We start from the raw sequence: 12,908 nt of genomic DNA, 5'->3' as shown, positions 1-12,908 counted from the left end.
CCCCCGAATCTTTTCGGGCAAGCAGGCATGTACTCGAAAATGGCGTACTCGCTCGAGTAATTTACCTTGGCGAGTACGCTTGCTCATCTCTACTTATAGGATAGCACTGATCACATAATCTGGAGGACTCAATATAAATTGCAGTTAATTGCGTTTTTCGGACATTTATGGAATTTCTGTAACTGCACATTTCTATTGACGTCTATGGGGAGGAAAAAATTGCCTATCTTGAATTGCACAGCACCTTGTCTGATTCCTCAGCTAGTACCATGCACTTTTGCTGGGATTTTATTAGCATACTTCTGTATGTTGGCTGTCTGTAGCTTGTCAGTGTCCAGTATGTGGCTGTTTGGGGTTGAACGTGTGTACTTATCTGTGCAGGACAAAGGCCAGAAGTCACAGACTAGCGAGGCGGACAACCTCACACCCATCGTCATGCCTGTCTCTGTACCTGTAAAGCTTGGGCCATCTGATGCCAATGTTCAGCTCAGCTGCAAGGCAGATCAGCCAGAGAACAATATGTCCGATGATGAAATGCCCATCTTAACCAGGATGACTTACTCCCCGCCATCCTCCCCAAAAGTGGACAGCTCATGCACGTCTTCTGTGAGTGCTTGTCTCTCTTTGCTTCTGTGTATTGTCGTATTTATCTTATGTTGCTGACTGTTAGTCTAAAATCATCAAACCTAAATGTCTGAAACAAAGGCATGAGTCAGCTTGTAGGACTGGAACTTCTGCAGGGCCATAGTCCACTTTATTTGGCCTCCAACAGCAACTGATTCATGTGTATTCAAGATATTTGCCATTGTATTTGTGTATTTTGTACAAATACTTTATATGTTGTGACATTCTCTTCTCATATTTTGTGATAGATCAGAAACAGTTGGATCCATCTCTCTAGACATTATATTTTATAACATAGCATGTGTCCAAGGGCATAATAAACATGGTGACAATTACAGCAGTTGATGTAGCAACCCACTTGCTTTGTTGGTGTACAAGTACGGTTATCCACCTCTCTCTATGCAGCTGACATCAGCAGGGAGAAAGTAAAGGGCTGCAGTAACTCAAGGCTCCTCCTACTATCTATCTTTTTATCTATTGATGCAGCTGACAGCAATAGGGAGAAAGTAAAGGGCTACACTAATTGAAGTTTTCTTCTGCTCTGCCCCATATGGAAATGAATATAGTGTGCCGCCTAATTTTAGATTATAAACTTGCATTTATACAATGCAGTACGCTTCAAAACGAAAAAGGAACCAAGGTTATCACAAATCCACATGTCAGCTATATGATACCTAAAGGCAAGAAAGGAATTATTCCCAATGAGTGGAAATCTTGCTTTAGGTAAGTGAAAGAGAATGATAGTAATGAACACTACATGAATATTTTTAACAATTTAATGATTTCGGAGATCTAGTTTTAGTTGTAATCCTATTTAGGCCAAATACAATACAGAAGGTGACATCAGTACAGCCATATTTCACTGCCCCTTATCTGTGACACTCCTTAAAGGAGTTGTCTCATCCTATTCTAAACTTTGACTGCATAATTGCTATCAGAGATGCAGGAACAAAGAAAAAAGGAAGGAGGTGAATGAAAATGAGAAAGGAAGAAAAAGAAAGGGTGATAGGAAAGACTGTGGGGAGGAAAGTGATGGACAGAGGAAGAGTTATACATAAGAAATTATTGAACAAAGATAGCTGCAATTGTATATTCATCATTGTGGAAACCTGTTGTGCAAGGAATTAAGCAGCATTTCCATATGGGGCAAAGTAGGAAAAGACTTGAATTACTGCGGCCCTTTACTTTCTCCCTGCTGAGGTCAGCAACAAGACAGAGACATACAGTATAGGAACTGTATACACAAAACATAAAGGAAAATTTTAATCAAGAGTACTTACAAAGTTGCTTTCTCTGTTTTAGATGCATATTAACCCCTTGAGTGGCAGGTTTCCTACCACCCTGTCGTGCCCACCAGGGCAGGTTTTTTAAAATGGTCTAATCATTGAATTTCAACTAGTTTTGCAGTTGCGTCTCAAGAGCCATAACTTTTTCATTTTTCCATTGACACGGCCATATGAGGGCTTGTTTTTTGCGGGACAAGTTGTGATTTTTTAAACAGGGGGGAAGAAAAAAAGAAATGGGGAAAAAAGAAAAAAAGGGGCCATGTCATTAAGGGGTTAAATAATGTATTAACTTCCTTCTCTGGGTCATTACGATGCACACAGATACCACATGTGTGATTGTATTTTTGATTTTTTACAAAGTAAAGGGAGACAAGTGTTTTTTTTATTTTTTTAAAAATTTTTTAACTTTTTTTTTTTTTTCATTTTTTTTAAATTTTTTTTTTTTTTTGTCCCTTTAGGGGACTTCCACAGGGACCCATCAGGACCCCTGATCACATTCCGGGGGTCCGATGGTGACAGCCCTTTACATGCTGCAGTGACAGCCCTTTACATGCTGCAGTCACATAGACTGCAGCATGTAAAGGGTTAACACAGCAGAGATCGGAGGTTTTCTCTGATCTCTGCTGTAAGAGCTAGTACCTAGCTGTCCTCTGACAGCTAACAACCAGCTCTCCCTGCCACAGAGACCATCGGCTTGCTTCTGACAAGCCGATGGTCTCTATGGCAACTTGTAAACAAAGCAGGACATTGCCGACATGTCGGCAATACCTTCTGCTGGTTTTTCAAAGCCCTTGCACTGCTCTGTGTGCGTCTGTGCAGGCAGAGCACACTGTCACAGCTTGTGGCATTGTGCTCTGCAGCTCCCATAGTGATACATAGCCCGGAAATCTTCTGGGCTATGTTGCTATGAGCAGTGGAGCTCGTCCCGGAAATTTTCCGGGCGTGCCACTCAAGGGGTTAAATATTTGCAATATTGGCCTTATTGTGTATATATGGGATAGCTGAATAACTTACTTTGTAGGAGTCACCAGCAGCTTCTGCCCACCCGAGTGTTAACATTGTAAGTCATATCATCTTGTAGACTAATTTGTTATGGCAGGAAAACTACATGGCACACATCAGACTACTGTGATGGAAAATTTGGTACAGTATGTATGGTAACACAACCTCATTGGACGGCCTGTGACTCTTATATTTTTACATTTAGGAAATGATCAGAAAACTTCATGAAACTGGTATAAAATTAGGCAAACTGGATGGAACCAAAGCTCAGCAGGAGAGGAGGAAATATCGCCACAGACCTGAACCACTATTTATCCCTCCTCCTTCCTTCAGTGCAAATCCATCTCATTCATGCGCAACCTTGTACCAAAGCCAGCTTCGCTCCCCTCGCTTCATTGTGGATTCATTGCTGCTAAGGACTCAGGAGACGCCCACCTACACTCCACCGCCTATGCTTAGTCCCGTGCGACAAGGATCAGGACTTTTCAGCAGCGTCATCACAGTAGTACATAACGCTCATCTTCCGCTCACTCCCCTGACACCCACTCCAAGAGTGCTGCTCTGCCGGCCTAGTAAGTATTACCCTTCCCTTTAAAGGGGTTGTCTGGTTTAGAAGACCCCTATTCAAATGTCTTATTAGGGGATTGTGAGTTAAAAACCCATTCAGAATTCGTCAAGAAGACCGCAACTAGAGGAAGACTCATTTGCATAATATATGGCAATTCTGAGTCTTCCAGAGCATACAACCCATTGGTTTGAATGAGAAGTGTGTAATACTTCATTTCACCACTAATGGCACTGTAGAGACAGTGAGCACTTACCATCAAATCGCTGAAGGTCCCAGCAATGGTACAAACTTTCATAAACTTATCATAGAGGAATCCTTTTGATGACAAGGGAGTTTCCTGAGTGGCTAATCCCATAAAAGTCCCTTTAAGGTGCAGCTTCACAATCCGATTCCCATGCAAAACTGTTATTAGTGGGTTTACTAAGATACGGTTGAGTTGACATTGAGTTTCAGTAAGTAACAGCTTTAGGTAATGATGTATTTTTTTCTCAGACAGCATTGATGGGACCTGTACTACAGTAACGCCAGGACCTGGAGAACAAACCGTTGACGTTGAACCGTAAGAAACGGCAAATATATTTTATACTTTGTCAGGTGTTCCGTGGCAGATAATTAAATAACAAAAGCAACACAAACACAAGAAACAACGGAAAACTTCCCGGTCAAGAGGTGGATCCACCTTGCCAAATATCGGTTTGACTCTCGGCTTTCCATGGAAGCAGCATCTAGGGAAAACTGGTTTTCACCCTTGACTCTTCCAAGCGGCATATGGCCTTTGCTGGGAGCTCCCCAAGCCCATCTAGATAGCCCTGGTAGTGTGGCTGCTGATGCTGCACTGGACCGAGCACGCTTCCTGATGGTGTGGACAGGAGTTCTGAAGGAATACAGTCAGGTACAATAACTTGGTCCAAGCTGAAGGGCAGGGCAGGCTGCAGGTAATAATGAAACCATGAGTATAAAGCCAAGGTCAGGGAGCACAGAAGTCAGAATAGTCAGTTTGGCAAGGGTCAAAAACAGAATATACACTTTGTCACAAATGACAGTCGGAGACCAATTGCTTAGGCACGTATCCAAGGGGGCGGATGCTTAATGTAACCCGTTTCCCCGAAAAAAAGACCTACCTTGAAAATAACCCTATCCTGATTTTTCGGTGAGGCTTGAAATATAAGCCCTACCCCGAAAGTAAGCCTTAGCTGCATTACATTTTAAAAAATTTAAATGAATAAATTACCTAGCAGGCTCCATCCAGGTCCCTCTCGCTACCCGCCGAAGCTCTGACGCGCTTCTTGCAGTCCTCGGCCACCCACAGAAGATCACTTCCTGGTTACGGGATTCATAAATCCCACCTCCTTGAAGTGATGGCTCTGATTGGTCCGCGACTGCTGCTCAGCCAGTTAATGCAGCGCTCAAGAACCAATCAGAGCAATCGCTTCTTGGAGGCGGGATTTAGGAATCCCATAACCAGGAAGTGATCTTCTGTGAGTGGCTGAATACTGCAGGAAACACATTGGAGCTCCAGAGAGCAGCAGGAGGGACCTGGACCAAGCCTGCTAGGTAAGGATAATAAGACATCCCCAGAAAATTATACCTAGTGCCTCGTTTGGGGCAAAAATAATTTTCGGGGAAACAGGGTAGTAGGTGCAAAAATGGGATTGAAGGGGGGCAGGTTTAGGGAGCTTGCTCTAGCCCTTTTAGAGAGGGAGCAAGAGCACATGTGATGACAGGTAAAGCAGGAGCGTGACAGTGATAGCATGTCCTGAGTGTCTTTTGGGACTGACTGCAACCCCTCAGAAAGCCTGATGATGGCAGAATAAATATTCCTCACAATGAGGGAATGTTTCTACTAATTTAAAAGGACTTTTGCAGTTTTTCATATTTATGTGCTACCGGTCAGCTACAGCCCCGCTCCATAAACTTCAGCCGTATTGGCCATCCAAGTAAGAAGCCAGGGAAACCCATTATATGAATATATGTCATATTAGATATAGTATAGTAAACATTATGTAAAAGCGTTACACCTTTAATCTGTGGAACAGATTTTTCAGTCATGGAAACCTCTGTAGTAAGGCCGGCTGCACACGAGTTGGTTGGATTCGACATGCGGGAGCCGCAGCAGAATCTGACCCTGCGCCCAGCCGGCGTCTGCGCATACCTGTCCTGAAGTCTCTTTATCTTTGGAATCCGACTCCTTTCCGCAATGTCAATTGCGGAAGGATCGCGGTTCGGACGGCTTCCATTGACTTAGACTTAGGCTCATTGACTTGGGCTTTTTCGTGGCAAACGCATGCGGATTTTGATAAGCAGGCATACTACTGGTACGTGTAAATGCATGCGAAGGGCAGCTTCTGATAACTGTATGCGCAATTGCGCACGCCTCAGTGCCACGCATTTGCACAGTGAACAAAGTAGCTTTGTGCGCATGTCGGCACATAGTACTGCTTTTTGCGTATGCAGGGCATGTTCACATGTGTGCGCATAACACCCCCCGTCTTGATTTAAAAGGCTTTTTAGCTGAATGAGGTCCAGATGGATACTGTTTTTCACTGAATTGCGCAGCATATTGTGCATTTGCGCACCTGCCATAGACTTCTATGGGGGGGTTTGCTGCAAAATACGCAAAAAGATAGAGTATCTCCTAGTATTTTGCGCGTTCGGGGAATGCGCGTGCATAAAATGTTAGAGAACGAACCTATTGACATCAATGCGGTCTGTTCTCTGCGCATTGCGTACGTATATTTTAGCACAAATGCAAATACGCTCATCTGTAGCCGAAGTTAACACAGAAACCTGAAGAGGAGACGGGTTATTAGCATGCGCCTGTATTCACACCCGCTGTTCTATCTAGTTCTTTTGCTGCTTGTTTTTTTTTGTGGCTACTTGCGTATTGCTACAAAAATAGGCATTTATAAATACAGCATGTAATCAATGGGTGGTGATTTTTCACTCTTTGTCCTATCACCATGGTGATGTTGGAATACCAAGATAATCTACTTGGTGATGTAACCGCACAGGATTTATACAAACAGCGATGTTAAGGATAATGTTCAGAGCGATGTCACAGTACAAGCAGTGATGTCAGGAGAGAGAGAAGCACAGTGATGTCACAGAAAAGGGATAAAAAAATAAGGGAGATGGAACAATACCTCCACAGTGCCACCTATTGGAAGGCAGCATTCCTTCAAGCCAAAGTCAGACTCTTTATACAAGCCTTGTAACAATGACCGGGAATTAAAAGCAAAGCCAGAATCCATGTACAGAGCTGTTTCAGGGAATTCACCCCTTCATCAGTGTACAATAGGAATCTGTATATAAACGCAATGATGTCATATTAGAGGGATTAAAAACAATTATGTCACAGTACAGGGATAATAAACACAATAATGTCATAATAGAGGGATCATAAACACTGTGATGTCACAGTACAGAAATAATAAACACTGTGATGTCACAGTACAGGGATAATAATGATGTCACAGTACAGGGATAATAATGATGTCACAGTACAGGGATAATAATGATGTCACAGTACAGGGATAATAATGATGTCACAGTACAGGGATAATGAACACAGTGATGTCACAGTACAGGGATAATAATGATGTCACATACATGGATCATAAACAGTGACGTCACCGTACAGGGATCATAAACACTGTGATGTCACCGTACAGGGATCATAAACACAATGATTTCATAATAGAGGGATAATAATGATGTCACAGTACAGGGATGATAAACACTGTGATGTCACAGTACAGGGATAATAAACACAATGATTTCATAATAGAGGGATAATAATGATGTCACAGTACAGGGATAATAATGATGTCACAGTACAGGGATAATAAACACAGTGATGTCACAGTAAATGGATAATAAACACAATGATGTCATAATAGAGGGATGATAATGATGTGGCAGTACAGGGATATAATAATGATGTCACAGTACAGGGATAATAATGATGTCACAGTACAGGGATCATCAACACCGTGTTGGCACAGAACAGGCATAATAAACACAGTGATGCCACAGTAAATGGATAATAAACAATGATGTCATAATAGAGGGATGATAAATATGCCACAGTGCAGGGATAATAGTGATATCACAGTACAGGGATAATAAACACAGTGATGTCATAAAAGAGGGCTAATAAACAAGGATGCCACAGTGCAGAATAATGCTTTCTGATAAATCATGCATTTTCTCTGTTAAGAAGACATAATGTTCAGCTCAGAAACACTTTGTTGTACTTAAAGGAAAATCAATATTGGAGCAAGATTCCAGGCAGAAATTCCCAATCTCGAGCAGCGGTCATCGCTGGAGAAGGATACCCACAAAGCAAGCCTGGTGTGGAAACCTTGGGCGGACCTGGAGAGTGAAGAATCGCAGCACAGAGGTGGGCTTGGACAAAGAAGTTGTGAAGTGTGTCGCTTTCCTTGTGGCTCTTACACTCTGTGTTTCAGTTTCTCATCTATATTAAGATCTCTACTTGCCAACAGTGAATGGAAATATTCATTGTATACCTTACGCGTTGTTACCTGGTCCCACTCACACAGTAACAACATGTCACAGTGATATCAATCTAGGTGACATATAGGAGCCTGTAGTTTAGGGCAGAAAGTAAAAATTGCGCCATGCTGTATTGATTCCCTGGAGCATGTGTGTCAAACTCAAGGCCTGCCACTTCATTTTATATGGTCCGCAAGGTCTGGACACAGACTGTTCTCCCCCTATTTAATATATATTAATTAAAATACAGAGCAGGACTAGGTTGGGGCAGTTTTTCAGCCTATTAATATCACCAGTGAATGTTTCCATTCACTGACAGGAAGCCATATCAAGAAATTCCACTTCTCCGAGCTTGACACTGATCCCGTTCTGGTTCCCTCAATGTTCCAGTTCAGCGGTTAGGACCACTCTCTTATTTTGGTTCTAACTGTACTAACCCCAGCTAAACTGATGACAGGATATGATTGCGGTGGTGCCGTTCGGGATATTTATATTCCAATCAATCCGGACTTTTGAATAGCGCTGTATCTAAGGTGATAACAGCTGCAACCGGTGTTATCTCTGATCAGAGCTGTTGCTGGCAGGTGATGGCTGTCAAAGACAGCCGATACCCACTGTGTATTGAGCAGGCTTGGCTACCCTCTCCATATACAGCATATACTTTGAACATCTATATACGTCCAAGGGTATGTGCAGCTGGGACGTATATGACTGATGGGAAGGGGTTAAAGTAGGATTCAGCACTTACTTTAGGGAGGTTGTCTGGTTTAGAAAATACATTTATAAAGGTAATAATAAGTTAATATAGGGGTTTCAGGTTTAATACCCTTTATCTTAGAGTAGCTACAAACAGTGTCTCTTGCTCTGGAGGATTCAATATGTCATGAGTTATAGGGATAGCCAATTGATTTTAATGGGAACGGTTTAATGCTTTGTTTCTCCTGTGGGGGCACTGCAGGGGAAATTAACACTTAGTGGCAAGTTCCTTCAGAGTACAGTGTTACCAACCCCCCTGTTGACTACATATCCAGCTTTGTTCTCTAATGAGATTTCCAACCTGGGTCCAACAACTGCAACTTCTGCATCTCTTATAGTGCAAACATCCTAATAAATGTGGTGACTTGGAATATTCAAAAGGGGGCAGAACTCTATTAAAGGCTGACCCTTTATTTCTTCACAGTGGAAGTGTTCTTGAGAATGTCATGTTCCAGCATATTGCCAGGAGGAGGAACCAACATGGAATACGCTCTGCATTCTCTCTTTGAAGCCAATGGAAACATCATGGTGAGAAGGTTTATGTTGCTGTTTTTCCTTTAAGGCCTCTTTCACACAGGCGCTTTTTACCGTGATTTTCGAGCGCTGCCTGCTCTATCTTTAGCCGTTTAGCGCACCTCGTCACCCATCACAATGATGGGGTGCGTTAAAACACGCAGGGAGCTGCGGCCGAAAACAAATGCGAAATCGGTGCGCTTTGCCACGTCTATTTGTGAGAGAGGCCTAACTCCTTCCCAACATACGACGTACATGTATGGTGGATTTCGGGTGTGATTGCATAGATCCTGCACTGCTGGAGATAACTCTGACCCTGGCAGTAAAAGCGACCCTGGGATATAATTCTGTCCTAGGACTGGATGGGTTATATTACCTGCAGTTGTTCTCCAGCAGCCCTCCAACCCGCCGGTTTTGGGTCCTGTTCTCAGCTGTCCACAATGGCTGACACCATCTTTAGACTACCTGATCCCCCAGAGTGCATTGGTACTGTTAAGCCCCATTTACACGACATGATTATCACTCAAAATTCGCTCAAACAATGTCTTTTGAGCGATAATTGTTGCGTGTAAATGCAACCATTGTTTGCTTTTCGTCTGAAAGATGATTTTTAGTTGAGTTTAAAATCCATCCGTCCGCTGGAGAGCAGATAGCAGGGATCGCACACTAATAACATTGTATTCAGCTGCAGTCCCGCGGCAGAACAAAGGAATTGTATGCAGATAGAATTGTATGCAGATAACAGACCACCTGCTATTCTCTGCATATAGCTCAGGGAGGCTCATTTACATGCAAATGGAGCTAATAAGCTGTTAATGGGCATTTTGCATAAGCTGCTAAAGTGCCCATTAGCAGCTTATGCAAAATGATTGCTCAAACTGTCAATCATCCTATCTTTTGAATGAAATTTGAGCGATTATCTTCACGTGTAAATGGGGCTTTAGACTACCAATGCGCACTATACCTGTTCTCTGATTGGTCAGAGCAGCTCGTGTGATCAGCACTAGCCAATCGGAGCACTGTACAAGGTAGTTAGAAAATTGCAGTTATCTTTGATGATGGCCAAAAATAGGGTCCAAAACCAGCAGATCAGATTGTCAGAAGAGAATGGTTGTAGGTAATTCAACCCCCTCCTGTCCCTGGACAGAATTTTGTCTAGAAACCGGAGAGTCCTTTTAACTAGAGATGAGCGAGCACCAAAATGCTCGTGTGCTCGTTACTCGAGTCGAACTTTCAGTGATGCTCGAGAGTTCGTTTCGAGTAACGAACCCTATTGAAGTCAATGGGCGACTCGAGCATTTCTGTATATCGCCGATGCTCGCTAAGGTTTTCATTTGTGAAAATCTGCAAAACCCAAGAAAGTGCTGGAAATGACACATAAACGGATAGGGCAGGCGAGGGAGCTACATGCTGGGCTGCATTTCAGGTTCCCAGGTCCCACTATTCAGCCACAATAGCGGCAAGAGTGAAACCCCCCCCCCCCCGCACTGTCAGCATAAAGATCGTTCTCCTCTGCCATAGCTGTAACAGCTGTGGCAGAGAAGAACGATGTTAGCCCATTGAATTCAATGGAGCCGGCAATACAGCCGGCTCCATTGAAAGCAATGGGCTGCTGGCGAGCGCGGGATGAATTTTCAGGAAGGGCTTAAAAATATAAGCCCTTCCCTGAAATTCATCCAGAAATGTGTAAAAACAAAAAAAATATATATACTCACCCGGTCCCGGCAGACGGAGTTCAGCCGCGGCCGGCAGCAGTTCTCTTGAACTGCTCTGAGTAGTATTCAGCAGCCGGGGATTTAAAATCGCTGAGCCAATCAGAGGCAGCACTCACTCACCCATTCATGAATTCATGAATGGGTGTGAGTGAGAGCTGCCTCTGGTCACAGCCTGACCAATCAATCAGAGGCAGCTCATTCAGCAGGCGGGGATTTTAAATCCCCGGCTGCTGAATACTACTCAGAGCAGTTCAGGAGAACTGCTGCTGGCCGCGGCTGAACTCCGTCTGCCGGAACCGGGTGAGTATATATATATTTTTTTGTTTTTACACATTTCTGGATGAATTTCAGGGAAGGGCTTATATTTTTAAGCCCTTCCCGAAAATTCATCCCGCGCTCGCCGGCAGCCCATTGCTTTCAATGGAGCCGGCTGTATTGCCAGCTCCATTGAATTCAATGGTCAGTGCTCGTTTAATTGAGACGAGTACCGCGTGGTGCTCGTCTCGAGTAACGAGCATCTCGAGCACCCTAATACTCGAACGAGCATCAAGCTCGGATGAGTATGCTCGCTCATTTCTACTTTTAACCCTTTAGATGTTTCTGTCAGTTCTGATAGAGCATTTAAAAGGCCCGATAGAGGAAGATGGTTCCTTCTGTCACCTGAAAGGCTCAACTGCATCAATTTCGCAAGTGGTCATTCGGTTGTCATGGCCCTATGAAGGTCCTCAGGGCTGCCATGTATTTCTGCCTATTAAGCTGTGCCTATGGAACATCTTAATCGAATGCATGCAGAAAAATATTGCATAAGTGATCAAATGATCTCTAGTCCAAGTCTGCTATAGGTACAAAAAAAATTGATGAATAAAGTTTTTTTTGAATACCGCATAAATAAGACATACAAAGGGTGCCAGACCAATTGATATGTGTGGTGCCTCAAGTAGGCTTGCAACCCATTAATGACTCCATATACGATTTAGCCTTCCGGTTGCCCTGTACCTCAAAGGTGAGCCACACTGGCACTGCCACCCCGAGTTTCCCATATGCTGTGTAAAAATTGCACTTTTGTGGACACCCTGACTCCAAGAAAACTGAATAAAGAGTGATCAAAAAGTTGTATATAATCCAAAATGGTAACAATAAAAACTACAGGTCGTCCCACAAAAAGGAGCCCTCGCAGAACTGCATAAACGGTGAAATAAAGTTAAACTTTATTAAAAGTGTTGAGGATAAAATGAAAAAAAAAAAAAGGTTCCCATGGCAACCAATTAAAATCAAGCTTCGTTTTAAGTATTCTGATTGGTTCCTATGGATAACTGCTTCGATTTGCTTGATCCTTTTGTTCTCAGGGAGATAAGCTGCTGTCAGGGGTGTCTCCCCTTACCATACTCTACTCTTCCTATTCAAATCACATGCACGCTCAGCCAAACCCAGTGTGCATGTGTGTGGTGGGGGGCAGAGGAGATAGCTGTCAAACCAGTGACCCAAGGAGTCGAACCGAAACCAGATCACTCGCCTCTTACAATCATTATGTAAAACTATATGGTCCTATATATGTAATGCGTCCAATAGTCAAACTGCTCTCAGGTGCAATATGCAAAGCAAGGTCTATTGTCAAATTTTATATGCAAATCCATCTGGAGTCAAGTCAAAGCCAAAATCAATGTATGTCACAGGGCGCTCCTGTATGTTACCTGTGTTGTCGTCTTACAAGGAGAAAAGGTTTTAGTCAAGTGTGCAGAAAATGTAAATCCAAGAGGATTGTGTCCCTTTACGCTGCGGATAGTGTTACTATTCAAGATGTGCACAGAGGATGTATATAGGAATTGTCAGCAACGTTACAGTTAGGACCCCATTCACACGGGCGTATTTTATGCTGGATTCAATCTGCATTTTTTACTGATTACATATGGACCCCTTGATATAAATTGG

The 12,908-nt window shown here is 43.2% G+C and overlaps 1 protein-coding gene across 2 annotated transcripts in view; it reads left to right on the top strand.

The window, feature by feature from the left end:
* TRERF1 (transcriptional regulating factor 1) overlaps window positions 1-12,908 on the top strand; it is a 138,672-nt gene that overhangs the window by 101,740 nt on the left and 24,024 nt on the right. For both annotated transcript variants that reach the window (XM_066595584.1, XM_066595583.1), the window contains exons 7-11: window positions 382-606; window positions 3,118-3,484; window positions 3,973-4,039; window positions 7,743-7,882; window positions 9,176-9,279. In XM_066595584.1, coding sequence (XP_066451681.1) covers window positions 382-606; window positions 3,118-3,484; window positions 3,973-4,039; window positions 7,743-7,882; window positions 9,176-9,279 — 903 coding nt within the window. The remainder of the gene's footprint in view (window positions 1-381; window positions 607-3,117; window positions 3,485-3,972; window positions 4,040-7,742; window positions 7,883-9,175; window positions 9,280-12,908) is intronic.

This window comes from Eleutherodactylus coqui, chromosome 3, assembly GCF_035609145.1.
Source record: "Eleutherodactylus coqui strain aEleCoq1 chromosome 3, aEleCoq1.hap1, whole genome shotgun sequence".
Taxonomy (NCBI): Eukaryota; Metazoa; Chordata; class Amphibia; order Anura; family Eleutherodactylidae; genus Eleutherodactylus; species Eleutherodactylus coqui.
This window is presented reverse-complemented; position numbering and strand designations above follow the sequence as displayed.